The sequence below is a fragment of the Lissotriton helveticus genome, chromosome 10 (assembly GCF_964261635.1).
Source record: "Lissotriton helveticus chromosome 10, aLisHel1.1, whole genome shotgun sequence".
NCBI lineage: Eukaryota > Metazoa > Chordata > Amphibia > Caudata > Salamandridae > Lissotriton > Lissotriton helveticus.
In genome coordinates, this window is record NC_136071.1 from 445,522,155 (window position 1) to 445,550,019 (window position 27,865).

General features: G+C 46.4%; 1 protein-coding gene across 1 annotated transcript in view; it reads left to right on the plus strand.

The window, feature by feature from the left end:
• Window positions 1-27,865, plus strand: part of IFT140 (intraflagellar transport 140) — a 1,386,753-nt gene that overhangs the window by 655,635 nt on the left and 703,253 nt on the right. Inside the window, exon 14 of the mRNA XM_078662938.1 lies at window positions 18,960-19,077. Within this exon, the coding sequence (XP_078519064.1) occupies window positions 18,960-19,077 (118 nt within the window). The remainder of the gene's footprint in view (window positions 1-18,959; window positions 19,078-27,865) is intronic.

The window sequence follows — 27,865 nt, forward strand, 5'->3', positions numbered from 1 at the left end:
GCGGGCCCACGGGACACCCGTGGAGTGTGAGCCTCTGCGCTTCGGTGCAAAAGGTGCTTGGGCTGGAGCTTCAAGCACCCAAATGCACAACTTTGGGATACCTCAGGAAGTCGGTGCAGGTAGCAAAATGCTGGATGTCCAGGAGTTCCAGTCCCACGTCTCTCGTGTCTGCCACGGGTCTCAGCTTTGCTGTGAGCGAAGGTCAGGGTCAGAGATGTCTGGAAGTCTGTGTCCTGTGTCGCAGATTCTTCGGAATCTGGCGGGAGCCTCGAAAATGCAGACCGGCAAAGATGCTGTTGGTGCCTGTTTGGACAGGGTGGTCACTCCCTGACCACAAGGGAGATTTCTTCTGTCTTCCAGTCGAAATGGCATGTCGAAGGTCCAGGATATATGTTGCAGAGTTTCGTCCGGGGTAATCTAAAGTCCTAGGGACTGGGGTTCTATACTTATAGTAAGTTTAGGGGTTGGACTAACTCTAAGGTCCCTCCTATCGGTGGACCTGAGGTGGGAGTGGTTACACCCCTTCCCCTTTGTCCAGTTTCGCGCCAGAGCTGGGGCTGCATGCCCCAGCAACCGGTTTGAACGGGGAAATGCATGAGCACCTTGTGTGCCCCAGGCAGTGTCTGGAAATCATTCACTGAATGCAGCCCTCCCTGCCCCAATACACTAAGACCCTGTCTGGGGAGGTGCCAGCACCTCCCTGGACAGGGAACCTATTGTCCAGGCCTCCCCTGCCGGAGTTTCGTCCAGCAGCAGGAGGGCAGACTCGTGTCTGTGGCAGCAACATCCATTTTGTGATGCTGAGGCTCTGTTTAACTTTAATCGGATAAACCAGTAACTACATGTCGTCTCCTTCTAGAAGGGTGGAATGCTACCCCCGCCGCCAGGACTGGCATGGGGGTAGTATTCCAAAGTGTTTGACACCTTACACGACATGTTTTGATAAAGCCAAACCAAAGTTAGCATTAACTGCAAGGATTATAATGCACTTAAGAGTATATAGTATGGCTATATCATTGAACAGCTATAAGGAGATGGTTCCGAAAGCTGCAGAGGGGCTCAGCTCATGCTAGGGCACCCTCTCATGTAAAACCAAGCACTCTACCTCCAGGATTGTCGAGGTCTGCCTTAGGAGTGGCTTATCGGTGTATATGTGTCTATATTATGTATATAGATATAGGTATACTATATCTAAGTAAGGGGTGATTACACCACCTTACCCAGGCTGTGTGAACAGACCTGTGGTGTCAGTTTGGAATGCAAACCAGGGGTGGCACAACACATGCTGCAACCCCTGGTAGGCCTAGGGTGCACCTATGCCCTGGGTACCTATGGTACACTATACAGGGGCTCACAAGGGTGACCCAGTAATCAATCTGGTATATACCGAAAGTACATGGTATCAATTTAGAGAGAGAACAGCTGGGCTGTGGGCCTGATTAGCAGGTCCACAGCCACACTAAAGTCGAAAAACCAGAGATTCACAGCAAAAAGTGGGGGTAACCTTAGGAAGCAGATCCTACTCTCCTACAGCAAGAAGCAGACATTGTAAAGAAGTGTGAAATGGCTGCCAAATGTACAGAGCACTGCAAAGTAAAGGGGCGGCAGGACACCCTAAACAAAGAAGGTAGCGGGGAACCAAGCAACACAGTTATGCAAATGGCTCACATAGCACCTCAATTAGGGCATGTGCCACAGACCAAGAGGCTAGGAGGGTTCCAGAGGGAAATCGGTTAACTAGGCACTACATGGCAAGTGGTCAGCAGTGCACTAGATAGCTCTCTATGTCAAAGGGCATATAAGGAAACAGAAAGAGGACAAAAACAATCTCCTCTACCTTCATTACAAGAACGCGGCCCACCTCAAAGCACAATGTGGCTACACAAAGCCCCAACTCCACCCTCAAGCAGACCTTACAATAAAAGCATCTGGAGAGCACATACACACTCACTGCTTGCGCAGGCATATGTTCAAGGAGAATATCTGGGATTCCACCAGGTTCACACATCAGTGGCTGCTCTGCTTGCATTAAACTTACCAGAAATACGGCACAGTGACTGAACTGGGTCAAGGAGCGTGGGCATCAAAGAAAACACCCAGATCCACCAGGCGCATTGGGCCTGGGCTCTCTTGACTGCGCGGGGCGTGTGGCACAGAGCCAGGAGCAGATCTCGTTCTCTGCAAGGTTTGGGCAGCGTAGGCTCCAGGAGCTGAGCTTACACTGCGGGCGTCGAGGGCTGATTTAAGATTATATTGCGCTATTATATGCATGAACCCAAAGAGTTCTTCTCATGAAGTTCCCTCCACATAAAATGTAACAGAAGGGGGGAGAGAGAGGGTCAGTGGATTCGATCTCCCTGTACGTATACATAAACAAAGTGGAATCCACTCAAGGTAGTGATCCCAAAAGTGATGGGGAGACACACAGTGTTGTTTAAATGCCCCTCACACACCAACAGGCCCCTTGGTGTCATGCTTCATCATCGGGGCCTTCGCACCCCTCTACGGGATGCGGCGTGCTACGACTAGCGAGTGCGCAGGAGCACTTGGAAGTGAACTATGTGTGGGGGTGTGTGTGTATATATAACCAAAGTGTGAGTGAGGTGAGGTGAAAAAAGTGAAAAAGTTAAAAAATACCTGGCACGTGGGAGAAAAACAGAATTTTATTAGTCCCCGGCTGGTATTGTTAAAAAAGTGCAGAGCGTGGTTGGGTAGATACGAGTTAAGGTATCTGGAACCACTGTGAAAGTGTCAACATGTTTCGGAGGGCACAGCCTCCTTCTTCAGGACGAGGGTTATGCACTTTCCCTCACCTTACTCACATGTAAAATGTAAAAGTGTTTAATTAAAAATTACCACAATGTGTAATGTTCCTAACAATGTTATTTGGTGTTAGTGAATGTCGTTGCGCCCAGTTGGCGAGAGAACCTGTAAAGAGAAATGCATACTTGAATACATACCAACAGATTCATTGAAAAAGAAGGAACAAGCCTTCTCAAAAATTCACGTGGTCAAACCTAAAAATACTGGGACCTTTGTGATGAAAAAGACACACTAAAGTACATCACTGTACTGACACACACAAATACATACAAAACACAAAAATACTCTCAGCTCTGATGGAAAAAGAGAGCAGCTGGTCAATAAGAGAAAGTCTTACTTAGAGTCCTAATATGTGAGACCTCATGAGCCTAAGCGTATATTGGGGATCCCTCCTTCCTGCTCAGAAAGACCTAAAAACAACATTGGTAATCCGGGTTCAGTTGGAAAAAGGGAAAGTGTGGAGTTTACCACTACTATGGAGATAGAAACATCTGTCTACTATCACCCATTAACTCACGGTTACTGCATGTGCCAATCGCCTGCCTTCCCTCAACGCGGCTCCGATGAAGTGAGCCTCTCTAGGGAAACCGCCCTTTAAATATACCATCCCTCGTGATAATTAGTATTGGCTAATTGATTAATGAGAGTCGGTATATGCCCAAATATAGCGGACGCCATCGCCGATGATCCGGTACTGCGCTCCCGCGGTACACTATCTGCACGCATGCGCAGAAAGCCTGTCTTCTGCGCATGCGCGGTCAGGGAAGCGATCGCGCATGCCTAGAAAAGGAAACGCCACGCTTGCTGGGAGGCGATGTCTCCGCTGCAATAGAATGCCTGTCTTCTGCGCATGCGCGGTCAGAGAAGCGATCGCGCATGCCTCAAAATGGAAACACCACGCTCGCTGGGAGGCGCTGTCTCCACTGTTGTTAACTAGCTCCAACATGGAAAAAACGGGGCCAAGGGTCTTAATATTAAATGTATATTATGCAATAAGATGGGACAGGCTTAAGTTCATCCTTTAGTTTTAGAAAAACGGAGTGAGTTGGCTATACAGCACTGATGGATCAGGAGTGCTATGCTGGGTGGTCACAATACAGAACACATAGCTGGTGACAATAGGAAGGCTAAGGAACCAACGAGATGTTATTAGGAACAGTTCATAGGCCTAAAAAACGCCTAGGAGGTTATGTTCAAACACAGTTTATCTCAAGAGGTTCCACGGGATTGAATCATTCAGTCCCGTGACGTCAGTACCCAACCTGAACACCCACCGCTGTTCCTTTTCCAAAAGGCCCACCTCTGAAGGTAATTGTTCAATGACTGTCCACTGCAGTTCATTCACGCAGTGTTGATGTTCAATGAAATGGGTAGACATTTTGGTGGTGAGTCTCTTACACCTAATGTTACTTTTGTGTTCGTTGATTCTTGTTTTGACAGGTCTTGTTGTCATACCAACGTATTCTTTTCCACAGGGGCACGAGATTAAATATACAACATTCTTGCTGTTGCAATTTGTAAACTTACGTTGCTCCCACTGTGTCCCATTTGAGAAAGTTAAGTTTAGGCTTTTTTTTTAGTGAGGTGGCAGTTGTTACAGTTACCACATGGGTAGTGACCATGTAGGCCCTGGAGTCTCGTTTGATCATTCTTCGTGGGGGGCGGTCTTGTATGGACAAGCATGTCCCTCAAGTTCCTACCCCTCCTGTGTGCAAACAAAGGTTTCTGCAATGATAGTCCACTACTTGTTAGAGTGCGCCAGTGTTTGTTTACCAACTTGGTCACCTGGTTGGTTACCGGGCTGTATGTGGTAACACATACTGTTCTTTTTTCTGCCTCCTCCCTACGGGGATTATCCTCAAGGAGTGCTTCACGATTGTTGTTCCTGGCCCTTTTTGAAGCTTTTCTGATCACAGGTTCTGGATACTTCCTCTGTTTTAGTTTCACACTCAGGTCCTTGGCCTGAGATTTATATTTTTCAATATCACTGCAGTTCCGTCGCAGGCGCAGGAACTGTCCATAAGGTAGATTCTCCCTCAGATGACGTGGATGAAAACTGTCAAATCTGAGGAGGCAGTTCCTGGCTGTTGACTTAAAATGTGTTTCAGTTTTTAGGGTCCCTGCTTCATGATAAATGTTTAAATCCAGGAATACCATGCTCTGGTTGGATGCCTGGTGGGTAAATTTCAAAAAAGCATTCTGGTTGTTGAGCCACATGGTAAAGTCTGTTACCGTGGCCATGTCTCCCTCCCAGATAACCAAGATGTCATCTATATATCTCCTCCAGGTACGTATCCTCGTCCTGTGTGGGTTATCTGGGTGTAGAATTCTGGTAGACTCAAGATGATGGACATATAGTCCCGCCAGGCTCGGGGCAAAAGTACTGCCCATACTGGTCCCATGTTTTTGCCAGAAGAGGGTACCCTCGTACTCAAAGAAATTCTTAGTCAGGGCCAATGAAATACATTCCAGCACCACATTCCGTGGGGTATGGTATTCCCAGTTCTTTGAATGTAGGACCTCCTCGATGATTTGTAAGGTCTCCTCGTGTGGGAGGCTAGTATAAAGGCTCTCCACATCGAGACTGAGGAGCATCTGGGAGCTGGGGTCAAATGTCTGGTCTTTCAGCAATTGGAGTACTGCCTTAGTATCTTTCAGATATGTGTCAGTGGCCTGCACAATTGGTCTAAGAAAAGCATCCGCAAATTTGGACAGAGGTTCCAGAATGGACGAGATGCCTGAGACAATGGGGCGACCGGGAGGGTTATCAAGGTTTTTGTGCACCTTGGGTATAGTGTAAAAATAAGGAGTTCGTGGGTTCTTTTGTATCAGGAACTCCGACTCCCTTCTGGTGATCCAGTCATGGGCAAGGGCCTCTTCCACCATTCCTCCTATCTGAACTCTCAATGATTCAGTAGGATCTTCAGTGAGGATCTGATAATTTCTATTGTCAGACAAGAGCCTCCTGCATTCCTTATCATAGGCTATGGTGGTTTGGATAACTATTGCCCCACCCTTGTCCGCGGGTTTTATGATCAAGTCTTTTTTCATCCTCAACTCCTTGATGGCCTCATTTTCCATCCTTGACATGTTCTGAAAGGTCTGTTTACTTTCTAGACTCTTTAAGTCTTGCATTATGGCCTTTTCAAAAGCCAACACCTCTACCGGAAGTTGATTATCTAAAGGGGTGAAAGTTGATCTTGGCCTTAAACCGGTGTCTGAGGTCTCTGTTGGTGGCTCCTTGTCTTTGAAAAAAGCCTGCAGTTTTATAGTTCTGATGAACTCCTGCATTTCTTTATGCAATAAGAAAATGTCTGGTTTGTTCGTCGGGACATATCCTAGACCTTTATTTAGTACCACCCTCTGTAAATCTGTGAGGGGCCAGGGAGTTATGTTAATAACTAGGTCCCCCTGCTGCTCGATGACGCCTGGTTCGCTGCCATGCTTCTCGTCACTACCCGTGGGTCTGCCTCCTCTGTGGGTTGCCAATTGACGTTGTTGCCCTTCCTGTTCCGCCCTCTGCGTGATCCTTGGCCCCAGGATAAAAGCCGCGTTGAGGGAAGGCAGGCGATTGGCACATGCAGTAACCGTGAGTTAATGGGTGATAGTAGACAGATGTTTCTATCTCCATAGTAGTGGTAAACTCCACACTTTCCCTTTTTCCAACTGAACCCGGATTACCAATGTTGTTTTTAGGTCTTTCTGAGCAGGAAGGAGGGATCCCCAATATACGCTTAGGCTCATGAGGTCTCACATATTAGGACTCTAAGTAAGACTTTCTCTTATTGACCAGCTGCTCTCTTTTTCCATCAGAGCTGAGAGTATTTTTGTGTTTTGTATGTATTTGTGTGTGTCAGTACAGTGATGTACTTTAGTGTGTCTTTTTCATCACAAAGGTCCCAGTATTTTTAGGTTTGACCACGTGAATTTTTGAGAAGGCTTGTTCCTTCTTTTTCAATGAATCTGTTGGTATGTATTCAAGTATGCATTTCTCTTTACAGGTTCTCTCGCCAACTGGGCGCAACGACATTCACTAACACCAAATAACATTGTTAGGAACATTACACATTGTGGTAATTTTTAATTAAACACTTTTACATTTTACATGTGAGTAAGGTGAGGGAAAGTGCATAACCCTCGTCCTGAAGAAGGAGGCTGTGCCCTCCGAAACATGTTGACACTTTCACAGTGGTTCCAGATACCTTAACTCGTATCTACCCAACCACGCTCTGCACTTTTTTAACAATACCAGCCGGGGACTAATAAAATTCTGTTTTTCTCCCACGTGCCAGGTATTTTTTAACTTTTTCACTTTTTTCACCTCACCTCACTCACACTTTGGTTATATATACACACACACCCCCACACATAGTTCACTTCCAAGTGCTCCTGCGCACTCGCTAGTCGTAGCACGCCGCATCCCGTAGAGGGGTGCGAAGGCCCCGATGATGAAGCATGACACCAAGGGGCCTGTTGGTGTGTGAGGGGCATTTAAACAACACTGTGTGTCTCCCCATCACTTTTGGGATCACTACCTTGAGTGGATTCCACTTTGTTTATGTATACGTACAGGGAGATCGAATCCACTGACCCTCTCTCTCCCCCCTTCTGTTACATTTTGTGTATTGACAGCGCACAGCTGTGGGAGCCCCTTTCCCATTTACATATTTTTCTACACCTAGACATACACATATACACATACAAAACACTCTAGTCTTATAACCCTCCTGCTCTCCTCATCTAATATCATGGAGGATGAACATGGATTGACCTTTAGCGAGGACGATATCGACCGTATCCTGGCTGATGACAGACCCTTCGAAGGCCTTAGTAATAGTGACCCCGGCCCAGCTGTAGCAGACTGGGATGAACTAATGAACGTCCGCAAAACCCAAATCAGGACAGCCCTCCATGGCTTACTAATGAGAGAGTATTTACGAAGCAAGATGGCTCCTCAAGGCCTACTAGTCAAAACTGAACCTTTTATTTTCCAGGATGATCTCGTTTTCAAAAAAGCGTGGTCACTTATCTCGTGGCATTGTACCAGGGATTGGCTGGTACTCATAGTTCAAACGGCCGCAAGAAAGTCAGTAGAATTGAAAGTGGAGATTCAAAGACTAGAAGTACAGCTCAAATCTTTCATTTCCCCCGCAGACCTAAAGAAAGGCCTGGAAGAGCTAAATCAACAAATGAAGGATTTTGAGGCGACCTTGAAACAAAGCAAGTTTAACAAATTCAAAAAAGATAAAGATCGCTTTACTCCCGAGAGAGCCTACCCCTACACCCGAGCTGACTATGTCATGAAAGACAACTCAAGTGACACTGACAGCGTCAACTCGGATAGCAGTAATTCAAGCAACAAATCAGGTGGTTTTCAACAAAGAAAACAAAGGGGAGGATTCCGTCAACAAAGGGCTCAATTTCCACGCCAACGTGGTTGGCGAGGTTTTCAAGGTCCTCAATTTAATCCTTACCAACCACCGTTCCAATTTCCACAATATCAATTTGTACCACCACAGATGGGACAAATGTACCCACAATGGGTTCCGGATCAAACCAATGCTCCCCAGAACCAACAGCCTTTTTTATCCTGGGGCCAAGGATCACGCAGAGGGCGGAACAGGAAGGGCAACAACGTCAATTGGCAACCCACAGAGGAGGCAGACCCACGGGTAGTGACGAGAAGCATGGCAGCGAACCAGGCGTCATCGAGCAGCAGGGGGACCTAGTTATTAACATAACTCCCTGGCCCCTCACAGATTTACAGAGGGTGGTACTAAATAAAGGTCTAGGATATGTCCCGACGAACAAACCAGACATTTTCTTATTGCATAAAGAAATGCAGGAGTTCATCAGAACTATAAAACTGCAGGCTTTTTTCAAAGACAAGGAGCCACCAACAGAGACCTCAGACACCGGTTTAAGGCCAAGATCAACTTTCACCCCTTTAGATAATCAACTTCCGGTAGAGGTGTTGGCTTTTGAAAAGGCCATAATGCAAGACTTAAAGAGTCTAGAAAGTAAACAGACCTTTCAGAACATGTCAAGGATGGAAAATGAGGCCATCAAGGAGTTGAGGATGAAAAAAGACTTGATCATAAAACCCGCGGACAAGGGTGGGGCAATAGTTATCCAAACCACCATAGCCTATGATAAGGAATGCAGGAGGCTCTTGTCTGACAATAGAAATTATCAGATCCTCACTGAAGATCCTACTGAATCATTGAGAGTTCAGATAGGAGGAATGGTGGAAGAGGCCCTTGCCCATGACTGGATCACCAGAAGGGAGTCGGAGTTCCTGATACAAAAGAACCCACGAACTCCTTATTTTTACACTATACCCAAGGTGCACAAAAACCTTGATAACCCTCCCGGTCGCCCCATTGTCTCAGGCATCTCGTCCATTCTGGAACCTCTGTCCAAATTTGCGGATGCTTTTCTTAGACCAATTGTGCAGGCCACTGACACATATCTGAAAGATACTAAGGCAGTACTCCAATTGCTGAAAGACCAGACATTTGACCCCAGCTCCCAGATGCTCCTCAGTCTCGATGTGGAGAGCCTTTATACTAGCCTCCCACACGAGGAGACCTTACAAATCATCGAGGAGGTCCTACATTCAAAGAACTGGGAATACCATACCCCACGGAATGTGGTGCTGGAATGTATTTCATTGGCCCTGACTAAGAATTTCTTTGAGTACGAGGGTACCCTCTTCTGGCAAAAACATGGGACCAGTATGGGCAGTACTTTTGCCCCGAGCCTGGCGGGACTATATGTCCATCATCTTGAGTCTACCAGAATTCTACACCCAGATAACCCACACAGGACGAGGATACGTACCTGGAGGAGATATATAGATGACATCTTGGTTATCTGGGAGGGAGACATGGCCACGGTAACAGACTTTACCATGTGGCTCAACAACCAGAATGCTTTTTTGAAATTTACCCACCAGGCATCCAACCAGAGCATGGTATTCCTGGATTTAAACATTTATCATGAAGCAGGGACCCTAAAAACTGAAACACATTTTAAGTCAACAGCCAGGAACTGCCTCCTCAGATTTGACAGTTTTCATCCACGTCATCTGAGGGAGAATCTACCTTATGGACAGTTCCTGCGCCTGCGACGGAACTGCAGTGATATTGAAAAATATAAATCTCAGGCCAAGGACCTGAGTGTGAAACTAAAACAGAGGAAGTATCCAGAACCTGTGATCAGAAAAGCTTCAAAAAGGGCCAGGAACAACAATCGTGAAGCACTCCTTGAGGATAATCCCCGTAGGGAGGAGGCAGAAAAAAGAACAGTATGTGTTACCACATACAGCCCGGTAACCAACCAGGTGACCAAGTTGGTAAACAAACACTGGCGCACTCTAACAAGTAGTGGACTATCATTGCAGAAACCTTTGTTTGCACACAGGAGGGGTAGGAACTTGAGGGACATGCTTGTCCATACAAGACCGCCCCCCACGAAGAATGATCAAACGAGACTCCAGGGCCTACATGGTCACTACCCATGTGGTAACTGTAACAACTGCCACCTCACTAAAAAAAGCCTAAACTTAACTTTCTCAAATGGGACACAGTGGGAGCAACGTAAGTTTACAAATTGCAACAGCAAGAATGTTGTATATTTAATCTCGTGCCCCTGTGGAAAAGAATACGTTGGTATGACAACAAGACCTGTCAAAACAAGAATCAACGAACACAAAAGTAACATTAGGTGTAAGAGACTCACCACCAAAATGTCTACCCATTTCATTGAACATCAACACTGCGTGAATGAACTGCAGTGGACAGTCATTGAACAATTACCTTCAGAGGTGGGCCTTTTGGAAAAGGAACAGCGGTGGGTGTTCAGGTTGGGTACTGACGTCACGGGACTGAATGATTCAATCCCGTGGAACCTCTTGAGATAAACTGTGTTTGAACATAACCTCCTAGGCGTTTTTTAGGCCTATGAACTGTTCCTAATAACATCTCGTTGGTTCCTTAGCCTTCCTATTGTCACCAGCTATGTGTTCTGTATTGTGACCACCCAGCATAGCACTCCTGATCCATCAGTGCTGTATAGCCAACTCACTCCGTTTTTCTAAAACTAAAGGATGAACTTAAGCCTGTCCCATCTTATTGCATAATATACATTTAATATTAAGACCCTTGGCCCCGTTTTTTCCATGTTGGAGCTAGTTAACAACAGTGGAGACAGCGCCTCCCAGCGAGCGTGGTGTTTCCATTTTGAGGCATGCGCGATCGCTTCTCTGACCGCGCATGCGCAGAAGACAGGCATTCTATTGCAGCGGAGACATCGCCTCCCAGCAAGCGTGGCGTTTCCTTTTCTAGGCATGCGCGATCGCTTCCCTGACCGCGCATGCGCAGAAGACAGGCTTTCTGCGCATGCGTGCAGATAGTGTACCGCGGGAGCGCAGTACCGGATCATCGGCGATGGCGTCCGCTATATTTGGGCATATACCGACTCTCATTAATCAATTAGCCAATACTAATTATCACGAGGGATGGTATATTTAAAGGGCGGTTTCCCTAGAGAGGCTCACTTCATCGGAGCCGCGTTGAGGGAAGGCAGGCGATTGGCACATGCAGTAACCGTGAGTTAATGGGTGATAGTAGACAGATGTTTCTATCTCCATAGTAGTGGTAAACTCCACACTTTCCCTTTTTCCAACTGAACCCGGATTACCAATGTTGTTTTTAGGTCTTTCTGAGCAGGAAGGAGGGATCCCCAATATACGCTTAGGCTCATGAGGTCTCACATATTAGGACTCTAAGTAAGACTTTCTCTTATTGACCAGCTGCTCTCTTTTTCCATCAGAGCTGAGAGTATTTTTGTGTTTTGTATGTATTTGTGTGTGTCAGTACAGTGATGTACTTTAGTGTGTCTTTTTCATCACAAAGGTCCCAGTATTTTTAGGTTTGACCACGTGAATTTTTGAGAAGGCTTGTTCCTTCTTTTTCAATGAATCTGTTGGTATGTATTCAAGTATGCATTTCTCTTTACAGGTTCTCTCGCCAACTGGGCGCAACGACATTCACTAACACCAAATAACATTGTTAGGAACATTACACATTGTGGTAATTTTTAATTAAACACTTTTACATTTTACATGTGAGTAAGGTGAGGGAAAGTGCATAACCCTCGTCCTGAAGAAGGAGGCTGTGCCCTCCGAAACATGTTGACACTTTCACAGTGGTTCCAGATACCTTAACTCGTATCTACCCAACCACGCTCTGCACTTTTTTAACAATACCAGCCGGGGACTAATAAAATTCTGTTTTTCTCCCACGTGCCAGGTATTTTTTAACTTTTTCACTTTTTTCACCTCACCTCACTCACACTTTGGTTATATATACACACACACCCCCACACATAGTTCACTTCCAAGTGCTCCTGCGCACTCGCTAGTCGTAGCACGCCGCATCCCGTAGAGGGGTGCGAAGGCCCCGATGATGAAGCATGACACCAAGGGGCCTGTTGGTGTGTGAGGGGCATTTAAACAACACTGTGTGTCTCCCCATCACTTTTGGGATCACTACCTTGAGTGGATTCCACTTTGTTTATGTATATGTTCCCTCCACATACACAGGATTTTAGGCATTAAAACAGTCGGTATGCAGGGGGACTTAGGCCAGGGGTACCAGTTCTGTTCTACAAACACAAAGGATCAGAGGGCACCATGCACGCATGCTGTGTACCCAGGAAATGGACTTTAGATAGTACACATGGCATGCAAGGTAGGTTTCACAGCAGGTGGTTCGCAGGGCCGGGTGTACATGAACTGTGCCAGGGGTTTGCGGATGTAGGAGGGCTATCAGAGGTTACTGCACTGCAGAACATGCAGGAAAACATTGGCTCCCGATGGGGTTTAAGGCCAGGTCTCCACACAGTTTAGGCGTCTTTATTTCACGGCTCCGCCCGCACCCACTCCAGGTTCCCTCTAGAGACACGTGGGATGAAACTGAACGCAGCCCGACATGACACTTACCTTAAACGGCATTGGCGAGCTCTCGCCTGCACTCTGCGACGCTCCAGCCTTCCGTCCTCGCGCCTCGCCCTCCTGCGCCACTCACCTTGCCGTCATGGCGACACACAGCATACATCTTGTACTCCCACCACACTTCCCTGCGGGCTCCGGCGGGAACAAAGAAAGAGTCATGTCGGTTTGGGTTCCACCACTGAGAATCAGTGCTACCAGCAGCAAGCAGGTCATTTCATGAAAAGCTTCCTCCCAAAGAACACCAGGGGCAGGAAAAGAAGAGGCTGTTGTTCTGAGGCAGAATGAAGAGCGACGCATGAGGCATCCTTGGCGCCAACTTAAACTATTGAAACTCTTCCTTATAATGGCTACTGAGCCGCCTGCCGAAGGCATGAGACATGTCAGCCTTGGGGTGAAAGGGAACGGAAGAACAGTACCGAACATGTATCCAGGACATTCAAACTGACAATAAATCAACGACCCACCCAAAACCGAACATGTTCGTTACAACACAACTCCCAACCGTCCCAAAATAAAGAATCACTGGCTGGATGGAAACTGCCGAACCCACTTAAAGAACAAGCACGGTCCGCTTTCACTTTCGTCGGTCTTGAAAGCTTTCTTGTCTTTATGGGGCCATGTGTTAGAAACACATGGCCCCATAAAGATAAGACACCTTTCACGGCAGAAGGAAGGCAGACAAGCCCGTCCAAGTGGGCCATCTGTGAAAGAGAAAAGTCTAGGTCACAGAATGCTCTTTCCCAGTGACTGGCCACGGTTTAGCATAAACGGTGACGCTGGCCAATGGAAAAGAGGGGCAGGGTTAGAGCCAGATACACAAAGCTCCTCCAAAACATTAAATCTTGCCAGCGAGACTGCGCATGTGCGCAGCCCACGCCGGCGAGAGCTAAAAAAAAGTGGTTAGAAATAGGGGTGGGCCAAGGTAAAGGACACAGGCAGAAAGGGTCAAGGGGTAGCCCTATATTTAGGGAGTAGGAGCAAGCACCCCCATAATATGGCTGGAGGAGGGGAAGGGCAGCAGAAGTATGGAATCCTCTTCAGGTGGAGGAGGGCATCAGAGGCCAAAGATGACTCCGACTGAGGTGTGGAACTGTTTAGTAAGCAGAGCCTCCCATCCTGGTGCCAGCAGACGATGCTGGACGTACTGTGTTTCCACCCTATGTAACTCTGCAGCCTCACCTTTTGCCCACCTAGTGAATGGTGCCAGCCACTGAGCAGAGGTAGGAGGGGTGGGGGGACTTCTAACTGGACGTGCTGGCCTTGGCCAGAACCAGAGCCAAATCTAGGAATCGGGTAGTAGCTTTCCAATTCCAGGGATGAGGTAATATACCTAAGGCGCGCTCACCTTCCAAGAGAGACGGTTCAGGATGATTGTGAGGTGCTCAAGCTGTGTAAGATCTGAAAAACAGTAAACATACAGATGTGTGCAGTCCCAGACAAGTGTCTCTGGTCAGCCGTCTGTGTACCACAGCTAGTACACAGATCGGAAGCCCCTGTGAATATCTGTGCAAGCCACTGTGGGGAAAGATCTGCACGATGAAGAAAGTAAGATTGGACTAGTTTAAGGCGAGGGTTAAGGTAAACCTGTCTTGAAAACACAAGTGCTTTCTCCGATTCCTTATCCCTCAGAGGTCTACCAAAGTCCTCCTCCCACTTGTCCCTCAAAGGCTGGAGAGATTATTGTATATGTGTAAGGAGAGCCCTAGTTAGCCAGGTAATCAATCTGCGGCCCCCACCCATAGTATGTAGGGTTTGCAGGAGGTTGTGAGTGTCCAGCTTAGAGCGCCGATACCCCAGTTTCCTCCAGTGCTCCCCAAAGGGAGGTATAAAGAAGAAATTGCCCCTTAGGAAGGGCAAACTCGTCAACCTCGAGTGGCAGTAACAGCCCGTCGGTGTGAAGACCCCCATACAAATAATACCTGCCTCCTCCCAACTCCGCAGACGGCCTCCAGTAAGGCAACCGCCCGAAGGGGTAGCCCAAGGGATCACCGGGGCATAAGGAGAAATATGTCTAGTAAAATGGAGAGCACGCTGGAAGCATCCCAGAGCGACCCTCGGAGGATTTGCAGTTCTGGGGGAATCCAAGACCGAGCGCGGAGGAGATGAAGGAGAAGGCCCCTGGAAAGAGGCGGCTATACATACCCTTATTGGTCAGATATCGACTGCCAGCCAAAAGGAGAGCCGCTGCAGTTGGGCTGCTGGGTAATAGTACACCAGATTAGGTGCCCCAAGGCCCCCATGCTCGGAAGGAGCTGGACTCTCGCAGTAGCCACCCTCCTGCATGGTCCACGCCAGAAGGCATCCCCCCAGCAAGGCATGCAAGTTCCGAGAAAAGGAGCATGGAAGGGAAGGGGTAGATTAATGAAATAATAAAGGAGGCAGCGAAGGATAATCATTTTTGAGATCGCTGCCCAGCCAGAGACCTTCAAGGGAAACGATGTCCAGAAAGGGATAGAATTGCGAATCGAGTCTACTACCGCAGCCATGTTTCCCCCTGAATCCAAACCCGTATGATAGACCTCAATCCCCAAATAACGTACTGTAGCAGGTTCCGATCAAAGCGACCCCCCTCCCAGCCCAATATATCCTTAGCCCTGGGCTCCAACCCTTTCACCAGTGGGAACAAACAAGATTTATCCCAACAGACAACGAGTCAGACACGTGTCCAAAGTCAGTCAGGGGCATGCAACCACCAAGAGGTCGGAGTCCATTTTCCGTAAATACAATAGGACATGGTCCGCGTAAAGGGAAGTCACATGTGTCCCATCATGCAACGGGACAACCCAGTGTGGATACTGATCATTTTGATGCGAAGAACATGCCCTATCAGCAGCTCACCATTTGTTGCATAGTCCTTAGGCTTATCTTCATTCCAAAACATTGTTTGTTTCAAAACTTTCTCCAATGATTAAATCTCGGTCTGGGCATACGCCCCCTGCAGTGCTTGCTGTTAGATTCTCTAGCGGGCATCTTTCTGCTCAGCATGGATGAAGCCCAGTTTGGACCGTGCCTATTCTGAGGCTTAGTGTCAGGCTTGCTTGGCCATCTTGGCATGCCTTGTTCTAGAACTCCTGCTGCATAAGTCTCCTCTTCACACTTTGTATTTGGTGCCTAGTTTTTGTTTCCTTCGTAGGATGCATTCAAAAGTGGTTGGTTGGAAACTGTTTTCCAGGGATGTGAGTGAAGTGTAATGACACTTTGTGTCCAACTTGCTATCGTATGTAGGTGGATGAGTTGTGGAACTGCTTCTCCTCTGTCATTCGATTGGTGATCGATTATTCCTTCCTTTTTTGTGTACAGTCATTGGTGAACTGCTTACTCCTAGAGCACTCTGGGTATTGTAGCTAATCAATGATTAGGGACGAAGTGTTTAAATATCTACCATCTTATGTTTTTGCACAGTAAAAGAGGGTACTGTTATCTTTTTGTTAAAGGGTGATTTCATGTAATGTGGTGCTTTGTAGCAGCTTAGATTCGTTTGTTTACTTGGAGCACTGGTTTCATTTCTACAGGAAAACTCTGTGAATTAGCGTAAATGCCTTTGTTCGTGTTGGAAGGGTGTGTTTGTGCAATAAAGACATTTGTTCATGCTTGCGTGGAGTAATTGGGACATATGCAAAAAGCTGATTGGTATGGTAGTGGGATTGAATATTGAATTGATTTATGAGAGTTCCTTGTCCTTTTGGCTTTCATACTCCAAAGAAGCAAATTATGGGACTCTGGACCTTTGGTGTATTGTCATCATAGTGTGCTGATTGCGTGCAATATTGCTTTTTTTTTAATACAGTTGGTGAGATTCCTCTCTAACATTCGTTTTCAGGGGGAAAAAATGGGCTCTACAGTTCACGTGTATCAGAATATTGTTCGGGTCTGGGTTGTGTATTTTTTTAACAATTGTAGAAATAAAAGGAATCACTCCTATTCATACTTGAATGAAGTGCCTGTGCTTGTCACGTCATTGAATAATTGCCTGATTTATGGCTGAGTGAAGTATATGTTTATTAATGATTATTGGAGGCCCCATCCTTAGCGGTCCTGAATGGGCCATACCCCGGTGCAGTACAAAAGGGGGTGGTGATGGATGGAGCATCTGAACCAATCAAACACTCACACCCAGTCAACAGATCTGGGTTTAATCCATCACCGTTCTTTATCCCACTCTGCCACCCCAGTCCAGACCTGGCCATATGCAAATCAGGCTGACCCTGTGCCTCATGGGAACAGTCCAGCCCGAACTGCCAAGCCATGCCTTCCCTGGACCGGAAACAAGCTTCCTAGGACCGGTTTCAGCCGTCTTCAATCACACGCACAAGCATGGTAGTGTGGGACCAAACAAGTGTGAAACATAACTTAACAACATTTCCCTCCCCACAGACCCCCCCCGTTTGATAACCCAACCTTCGAGCCGGGGATGGGGGACGGTCAATTTATTGCTTGGCACCGCACTCAGTGCAGGGCCATCGGTCATTTCTTTGACGTGGAAGGAGTCCTGCTTTCCCGCAGATTAAAGCTGACTTTGGCATTCCCGAGACAGAGCGACTGCGTTACCTACAACTGAGGCATTGGATACTACAGCCCCCGATCAGAGACGCGGCGCAACGCCACCTTACTCGTTATGAGCGATGGTTGTTGTCCAAGACCTCAGATAAGGGGAGGATCTCGGATATATATAAAATGCTGATTGAGCGAAGCAAACACACATACAATGCAGGACGGGCCAGATGGGAATAGGACTTGGGAAGAACGTTAAGTAACAAGGAATGGGAGGGAATATGTTATAGGTCACGCCATACAGCCACTAACGTGGCATTAACAGGCGGCATCGACATACTGGTATTATCCTCCAGAAAGGGTGCATTAAATCAAACCCTCCGCCAGTGCAGAGTGCTGGAGAAACTATGGAGAGCAGGGAACTCTGGTCCATATACTATGGGAATGGCCTGCAGATTCAGCAGTACTGGACTCGTATGTTGGATGAGGTAGATAAACACTTGGACACCCAATTACTGAGGGTTTCCGCAAATGTATTGTTGGGGGGAGGGAGGGGTCCCTGACCCACAGTCTTACCATTAAAATCAAGAAGAGGACGATTAATAGGCTTGGCGTTAGGCTCAGCCATGGAAAACATTTTGGCGCATTGGGGCAAACTCCAACACACTCTGGGTGGTTTAGGAAGTTGTGGCAGATGCTGGGAATGGAGAAAATAACACTGACTCTCATGGGACAAGGTTCTGCATTTCAAGAGGCCTGGTGTCCCTTTTTGACCCTACTATCCCAAGACTTCCCGGAGATTACATGCCCCAAGTACCTATGTTTGCTGCAGCTGCCAGACACTTATGCACCTGCAACCCGGAGGAGCAATAAACACCATACTTAAGTAGATACTCAACACCTAGCAAATTGGTGAATGGAACGGGTGGGGGGAGGTTTTCTCTTGTTTAGGGTTATTATACAATGTTTTTGTGATTTATGCATATAAATCCTTCTGGCACTGCGAAGCCTCTGTTAAGCGTTTACATGAAACAAGCACTGTTTTTCTGTGTGAAATCGCACTACAATAAAAACGATTTGAACCATAATTTAAAGTTGGGACGTGGGGGCAATAGCCACCTGTTCTGAGGATAGAGTAATGAAAACAGGAAAAGGCAGGAAAACTGGAAGGACTGGACATGAGTCCAAGGTAGGAAGATGCTAAAAGGGAAAGAAGCCGGGTATCCTGTACAGAAAAAGGGAACCGATGAGGGTGGGGCCAGATGCAGGAATGGGGGCTCATTAATCAATGAAGTGCGCACACAGGGTGCTGCTAGGCACACTGACGCAGTTTACTTTCACACTTCTAGGTGGGCTTACATAAAAATACAGAATAGCTAACCTACCTTTTTCTAGCTATAATTCATTACAAATTTGCCAATAATCTACATGATTTCCATTGATCATGGAACCTATATAACAAGTATTGTCTGTGGATGTTTATTTGAAGCTTTTTAAATCTATTTTCATTCATGCATGCTGATTTAAAAAAAAAAATTGGAGATGTTTTCTATGTCCTCGCATGAGATTATATCTGGTATCTTCATAGTGACTAAAAATCTTCTATTTCCATGTAATTTGTTTGCAGGGAGGCAAAAGCCCACTGTAACACCAAGAATCTGGCAGAGTTTGCCCCCGGCTTCAGATCTATCGTGTCACTAAAATGCAATGCCAACGGCAGCCGAGTCAGCATCCTAGTCAACAAGGTGAGATGTGATTTCATCATTTGTATACTTATTTGGAATTAATTATACATTATGTTTTTAATGATGTGACATGGATACAGGCAGTGCTTGTTACTTTTCAAATATTGCATATTTACATGTCGGATACAAATTGGGTGCCAAAGAGAATGTAAATTTGTGTTGAGTTGGGGACTTATGATGTGGACAGAAATCTGGTAGCAGACTGTTAAAGATTGTACCGTGTCTATGCTATTTAACATATATTCCACAGTTTTTACTCCCAGCTTAAAACCATGGACTTAGAAAACGGGTATAATCTCTAATGGAAGACAAATTAATTGAAGTGGACATTAACCTGGATGCTAAAGCTAAAGCGGGTCATTTGACATGGAGCATTTGTTGCTAAAAAGACAGTTCCAGGTTTGAGGCCTTCCTACAGGAAAAAGTGGATTTTATTAGCTTTTGATAAAGGAAGGTCCTGATATTATTAAAAGCTAGCAAAGGCAAAGACGCCAGGGGGTTTTGGAAATTGATAGGTTCCCCTAATAGACCCGATGACACCTTGAGGACCTGTACTATTCCACCCCAGAGCTGGTTCCATCATTTCGGGGCCTCATACTCAGCGATAGAAGGGCCCCTAAATGAGCCAGTTGTATTCCCCTCTTTGTTGGAGGTCAGCACCCTTGACTTGTTTACACCGCGGGAGGTTGAGAATGCCATCAAGACTGTGGTCCCATTGAAAGCTGCTGGCCCGGATGGGCTTCCAGGGGATTTACTGCGTGCCTACTCATCTGACTGGGGTCTTATGATTTCGACCCTCTTGAATGCCATCTTGGAGGGCGGCCCGATCCCAGAGTCGTGGAGAGGGGCAGTGGTAGTCCCCATTTACAAAAAGGGTAGTAGAGACATCCCAGGGAATTATAGGCCAATAAGCCTGATTGACTCTACACAAAAAGTAGCCGGAAAAGTTATTCTGGGGAGAATCCTTCAGTGGGTGGATGAGAACCAAGCTCTATCGGACTTCCAAGCAGGTTTCCGCTCAGGAACAGGCACAATTGAGCAGGTCTTTAGGTTAACACTCCTGTACTGGAAGGTGGTGGAACTGGGCAAGGGCAGTCTCTATTTGGCCTCCATCGACTTGAAGACTGCCTTTGACCTAGTTCCCAGGGAGGAACTCTGGAGGGTTCTCCACGGACTGGGTTTGCCCACGTACATTTTGTCTCTCCTCATCAAACTTCATACGAACAATTTTGCGCAGGTTCGTTGGGGGAGAAACGGCGAAACAACAGATAGAATCCCGGTCTGTAGGGGTGTCAGACAGGGTTGCGTCTTAGCGCCCACACTCTTTTCTCTATATGTAAATGGTGTGGTGGAGCATTTGCTTCAGGAACCTGCGGACGCACCCAGCCTGGGGGGTGTGCGGATCCCAACATTGTTGTTCGCGGACGACACTCTGCTTATCTCAAAGACCCCTCAGGGGCTTCAGAAGCTGTTGACCCGTTTTCAGGACTTTTGCGTATCCAGAGGGCTGGTGATAAACGTAGAAAAAACGAAATATCTGATACTACGCCCGCCAAGGAAACTAGGTCGTCCTCCCACCTTGAACTCGGTCCCTCTGGAGAAAGTGTCCGAATTTGACTATTTGGGTCTACGTTTGAATGACAAAATGAGTTGGTCTTCCCACATCGACAAGATGGTTCTCTGCCACAAAAGGGTAGGGGGTGCCTTACTTAAGGAATATCATGCATCCTCCAGATCCTCAGTGGCGCCTGCAATTGAGATCTACAAGGCAAGGGGGGTTACTTCTGCCCTGTATGGCGCGGAGCTATGGGGTCATTGCAATTTGGATTCGCTATCCAAGGCCGAAAATAAACTGCTGAAGGACCTCCTAGCTTTCCCCTTGAGCACCCCTATAGTCCCGGTGCTATTGGACTTGGGCTGCAGAAGTATCAAAGACCATGCCCGTCTTCGCCCATTGCTCTTATGGTCCCGCATATGGAGGGTCCCGGAACTAAAATCCTATGCCGATGGCCTATCAGAAGTAATGAGCATGGGGGGCTGGAACAAGATCAAGTGGCTGAGGGACACAAAAAACCTTTTGTTGGAATTGGGTCTAGGAGATTGCTGGAACACAAAATCTGCTCCTCCTAAGGCAGTCCTCAAAAAACTATACTGGGACTGGGTCTCTTGCCAACTAATTGGGAATCCACATCACTGCAATTCGACTACAGCGTTCCTCAGAATAAAGGATGTGGTACTATACGAACCCTACATGGACTTAATTACTATGCCAATGGATAGGATCCTTTATTTCAAGTTTAGAGTTGGCACTCTCCCGTTAGGAGTAACTGTATCTAAGTGGAAGTCCCATGCTCATTTATCACCCTTTTGCGCATGCTGCCCAGCCAGGCCCGAGACGGTGGCACATGTACTCTTTGAGTGCCCAGACTATATCCACCCAAGGAGATACTGGTTGAAACCCCTTTTCAAACGTCTGGGAACACGTATCCATTCGGTGGCTCTCCGTATTTTACTGACTGATACCTCCCCTCTAATAGTCTGTGGTGTCTCCAAATTTTTAAAACATTTTTGGTTGATTCGCTGCAATAGATTGTCCATTTCGGTTTAATTCCTTTTTAGCTAATTTATTACAGGGGGACCCCTAGAATTTTATCTTTTTAAAATGTATGACATACTTGTAGTTTTTTGTAATGTTGTTTTTATAATGTATGTTATGCTTGTAAGATGTCTTTGCATATCGAATAAAGCTCTCAACCAACCAACCATTAAAAGCAGAAAGGACAGTATTAGTCTGAACCCCACAGATTGTGCAGCACTTGAACGAATTAGAGGAGAAGATCCTGGTCTTGTAATCCACAAGATGTTTTGAATGCCTATTGGCTACTGTGCCATCGGTATCTTTAATGTATATGTCAGTTCAGTTAAAAAAACTTTATTCGGTATGTATAAAACAACCATAAAAGTATTCAGGAGAAGATAAAAAACAAATCACAATGCATATAATTATTGTAGAAAATGAAGAAAGGTGAGATAAAACAACACCAATGTGCATCAGGTTATCACAATTAATCATGCCAAGGGTATATAAAAAATATTTGAAAAGATACGTTTTCCAGCTAAATTCCACAAGATCATCACTGTGTCGGTGCGACAATACTTTTAGGTATATAGTAATCACATTTGTATTAAAAAATGCAAGATTAAGGCAGACCTTATTATCATTTAACTCAAGCATATATTTTAGAGCAGCAATATGCAATCAGATACCTTGTGCAAGTAAGCTACCAAAGTTATAATAAACAATGCAAAATGCAACTTATTCACCTTGAAACATAGTTCATTACAGGCCCTGTTGTGGAATGGGGTCCTCCAAGAATTGCACTGGCAACATTGACCAAGTCTGCTTATGATGCTGGGAGTGATCTTCCTGATGTTGTCAAAGCATACTACTGGGCATCACAGGTTTTACCAATAAACGACTGGATATATGCACCAAGGGATGATCCCTCAGTTAGACTGGAGAGGTCCTCCGTTAGGGCCTACATATCTCCACTATTTATACAAGGGTAAAGGAAGATCTTGCTTATTGCCAGGAGCTCGGACAATACTGGTGGCTTGGGAGAAAGCAATGATATATATGGGACGGCTAGACAAGATTAGAGAAAAGATAAACCTCTTTGGTTGAGTGGAAGACATGCTTTAAAGGGGAGTGGTGAAATTGTTTCATAGAACATAGAGTGAATACAATATGGTATTACATCACATGCTTAAATATGCTCAGTTAAAACACGCCATTGAGGTCAAAGATGTGGACTGGTCCGAGGTCCCACATTTTGCCCTACTGGAAAGGAGAATCGTTATGAATAAACTAGCCTAGGAAGAAGTTACTTGACTTACAGAACCTTTAATAACAAAATGCCAGATTGGCTACAGAATTTAGGATTGAAATGGGTGGAGGACATGGGAGTTATGGAAGACATAGACTGGGAAGAAGACCTGATGCACCCTAGGGAAGTGGCAGTCAAGGTGAGGCAATGCATGATTCAGCTTCAAAGCCTCCATAGAGAATACTACAAAAGGAGTAGGTTGTACAAAATGGGTAGGCCCTCCCACATCAAACTGTCTGAAATGTGATACAAAAGAGAGCACTTTCATTCACATAAACTGGAGTTGTGATACAATATGACACTACTGGTAAAATATACTGTATGAGCTGGGATAAGTCCTAGATTATGAGTTGCCCTTGCTGCCTCAATTTGTGATACTGGGGATCCTGAATGATATGGAGTCACCAAGACGTAAATGTTTTTCTCATAGATACTTCTAAGTGCTGATTCCTCACCTTTTGAATATTCCCCAGGTGTCTGATAGAGTCAGGAAAATCTTCGGTAGTACCTCTGTGTTCCAGCAGGTGGCATTGGGTAGCTCTGCACAAACATCCTTCTGCTCCGGAAGTGATATGCAAAGTTGTATATAAGTGCCACCGATGCTCGATGGCATTAATTCCATTGTTTCTGCACCACAAGATCTAAATCCGGAGCTATTCCACACCTCTCCGAGACTGTTTTGTCTTAAAAACGTTTCCCAAAAAACAGTATTCTAGGGAAAATGTCATCCCCTAAAATTACAGTGTTCAAACCTTGTAGGGACTGTTGCAAGCAAATGTCCATAACAGAGCGCTATCAGGTTTGCCTTAGGTCGGACTCTAAGGCCTAGAACAGCAGCTGCGTCTTGATGAATCCAAAGGTCATCCGGGAATGCAAAGCTAAACCCAGTCGCGAAGCACCAGAAAACTCCTTGCTGTCACTGGTTAAGGTCGAAGGGAAGTTCCCAGACCCGGTCCTGCTCCTTAAGTTGTCCCCATGGCTAATCTTCATCATACTTGAAGTCTTTGGGAAGGTCAAAGAAGCGACATAAAAAATTCAAGCGGGACTTGACCCCTTCCCGCTTCTCTTGAACTCCAGAGAAGGCATGAGGGCATCAATGTTCTTGATCTTGCTCCCAAAATCCATCCCCTTCATAGCCGATTTCAACCACTGGTCCACACCATCCTTAATTTCCAGACCAATTGGTGATGCCTCAACAAATCGAGGACTTCTGTGAAGACATGCTGCATCTATTCTTGTTACCGGCTCCCTCTGGTGCACCTCTGGGCCCCATAGATCTATGAGGACCTCCACCTGGGACTCTGCCAGTGGGTCCATCCTCAGCACTAGTTGGACACTGTGGATCTACTATGGGCTCTGTTAAGGCACAAACCATTTTTCTCTTAATCTCCGAATCAGTGACACTTCAACCTCAATCAAGGACGCTCCTTGATCCAACTGGGCTGCACTGTTTGGGTGTCTCATCAGACTGTGATACATGTCTTTGCCTCATGGAAGAGCCACACACTATATGCCTTATTCAGAGCGGATTCTGTTAATGGCCCCTATGATCCTAGAGAGAAATTGCCCAAGCATATTTCGATGGTAACTAGTAAGAAGATTTCCAGGATGCCAGCGGCTGGACACCTAACTACACTCTTAATTAGCTTCTAATTAGTTTCTGCGACATGCTTGGCCATAGAAGATAGCACTTCTTTCGCATTGGTTATGCGGAGGGCAGCTGAGGTCCTTGACCTTAAGTTGCCCACAATGGAGATGAAGACCAACGTCCTCACTGAGTTGGTCCAGCCTGGGCAAAACCAGGGCCGGACTGAAAACCAAAACCGGCCCTGGCAAAGTGCTCGGCCGCCTCCTTCCCCCCTGTCGAGCTCTTTGCCAGGTCCGGTTTTCGGCCGATTTTGTTACAGGGCTGATTTTGCAGCTATGCTGCAAAAACGGCCCTGTAACAAAAACAGCCCCCAGGGGCCCAAAACCGGCCCCCACCTGTGCGGCGCACCGGGGGATTGCCCGGTGCCTGCTACGGCCAGTCCGGGCCTGGGCAAAACAGTACAGAACCATTGCTTCTGTTTAGTGAGGGCCTTCCAGATACACTTTTTGGAGCCTGGGTGAAACCCTGTTCCGGACCTCAAGTGCACAGGCAAACTGAACACTATGTTCGAGGCATGTGAGCTGTAGATCACATGCTTTGCATACTCCTGCCATTTAGTGTTCCGTCTGGATGTTTGCAGTTTGTTTTTCTTCGAAGAAGTCTTTGCCAGTCACGAGGTAGGTGACTCCTCCTTTCGGTGATAGTGCTAATGGGCATCTACTCCATTATTAGATTGTTTTTTCCGCCATCTGGTTCGGACATGAATTGCTGCACTCCGGGTCGACACTGTTTCTTTCGTTTCCCTTGGGGCGCAAGATACTCACCCTCGACAGTATTGTTCTCAATTGCATATCCCATTTTCCGTGCATCGTATTTACTTCTAACAAAACTCTTTTTTTTTTTGATTTAACATTTTATTGAGAAAAAACCAAAACAAAACAACAGCAGAGTCAGCATCCAGTTGATCAAATAATACAATACAGAATCAAGTATAACAGACATGCATAGGAAGAATCACTTTAAAGATCATTACAACGTCTCGATCCGGCCTTATCCAGTGCCATTTCTACAGAGGGGGAGGTACAGATCTCTCCTCTAAACACGTTCCAGTGTCCCCACTTTTTATCCCACTTCTTGGGGCACCCTCTGATCTTAAATACAGATTTTTCGGCTAGCATGCATCTATCAATCTCAGTCACCCAACCCATCAGGAGAGGCCTCTGGGGGGCACCTCAGCTCATTGCCACTGCGCGCTTCACCAACAAGAAACCCAAGGCCACCCACTGTAACTCCACCTCCGTAAGGTCTGTAGGTCCCCATATATTAAAAATCCCTTCCTCAGGGGAAAGAGGGACAGGCTTTCCCACCGCTTCTGTCACACTAAACCCTCTTTTGATCGGTAAGCTCGTGGAAGGCCGTCGGGCCTACCCACGTCAGTCCACCTCGCAGTCGATGGAAAGGACTCCCTTCAAATTCTGCCCTCGGTGCCACACAAAGTTTTCGCTCACCGACTCACACGAAGTGTGCAACCTGTGCTTGTCTACGGAGCACAGAGAACAGTATTGCGATGCGTGCAAGGCTTTCCGCTCCAAGAAGACGCTTCGCGACCGTCAAGCTCGACGCCGCGCCATGCAGAGCCAACTTGTAAGTTCCATTCCAGACCTCTTCGGAGAGGATTCGGAACAAGAAGCCGGAGACGCCATGGGTCGCCGAAGAAGAACAGGATCCCATCTTCCACTACGGCTCTGAGGGGGACGACGAAATCCCGCAAGAGTAGCGTACCATGAGTACATATTCTCCCTTGCCCCAAAATCCACCTCGGTCCAAGAAGATGGCTCCAGTCCAATGCCTGTCTTAGGACTCCCGTGATCCTTTGTGGACCCGGAAGCGTTCGAATACTGTTTGGGACGCGGTAACAACAAGAAGGAGAGAGGTTTGCCCCTTCGTTCGGCGGAGAATCACAAGCCAAACAGATAGAGACCAAGAGTGCCTTGTACACTGCAGCCTGAGCCTTATAAACAAGCCAGGCAGTCCACACCTATGTGAAAGCACGGAAAATCACACATATAAAATTGGTTTTGCGCCGGGTTGATTGAAAGCAACCACACAAGCTCTGAATCAAAGAGCTTTCTGTCCTGATGAGAACTCCAAAAAACACAGCGAGTTCGAAACGCGTACACTGTTAGAGCCATAAAATCATAAGAAGACATTTTGAATTGCTCTAAATTACTGTCTTGTTTAAGAAACGGATTTTTCTCTATGGCATTCTGTGAATATTGTAATTCCAGTGTAAATATATGATGAATGTTTGATGTCTGTGGGTGTATGAGAGGGTATGTTTGAATGAATGATGATTGGAAAATGTATATAAGGTATGTGTTGAAATTTATTTTTTATGAGAATGTATTAGTTGTGTACAGAAGGTCTTGTAAATTGTGAAAATTGGTGAAATAATAACCAAAGTTATGAAGTAAAGAAATTTTGCAAAATAATAAAAAAAGATTGAATCAAACATTAATTTGAAAACAAAGCACATTGTTTAATTTGTATGCTTTGATTGGATTGAGAGACAAATCATAGTACAGTATTGGCAATTCTTTTGTTTAATATTAGCTAGTGGCCAAGCCTTGCTGTTGGGAGCCCAGAACCAGTGGTGTTTTTTTCGTTAGGGCCAAGGCCGGCACTGAGAACATGTTTCCGACGCCCCGCCCTCCAGCTAGGCACCAAAACACACCCTAAAGGCATTCCGGCTCCGTGCTCAGCCGCCCGAAAACGGGCTCCGATCCAAAACCATTTGGGATCGAAGTCAAAGCCAGGCTCTGGCCCGCCCCTTCGATGCCGAAAACACTTTTGATCTGAAATCATCAGGATCCAAAACCTCACCATCGGCACCGAAACAACCGGACGTGCAGATTCCATCTCAAGAACAACATTTCGATGCTCCGACTACCAAACCGAATCGGAAACAGAGACAGTTGTACATCCATCCAACTATTGGATATATCACCACAAAAGGGACCCTTAAAAGGAAACCTGACAAAGAGGAGACCTACCACATTCCTTTAAAGTGGAAGAATGTCAGGACTAATCCTTCTCCTCCTCCCCTTCCATCTTCTTCTTCTCCAATCTTTAAGGATTTCACCTGAGCACTCACCATCACATACACCTGAAGATCAGGATGATAAAGATGGAGCTGGGGACAATGTACCATTACTCCCAGACCCATGGGCAGATTATAATACCGACTCTCTCACAGGAAATGATCCTGACCTGTACTCTACCAAGCCCTCTCCACCGGACGACAGCGTAGGTT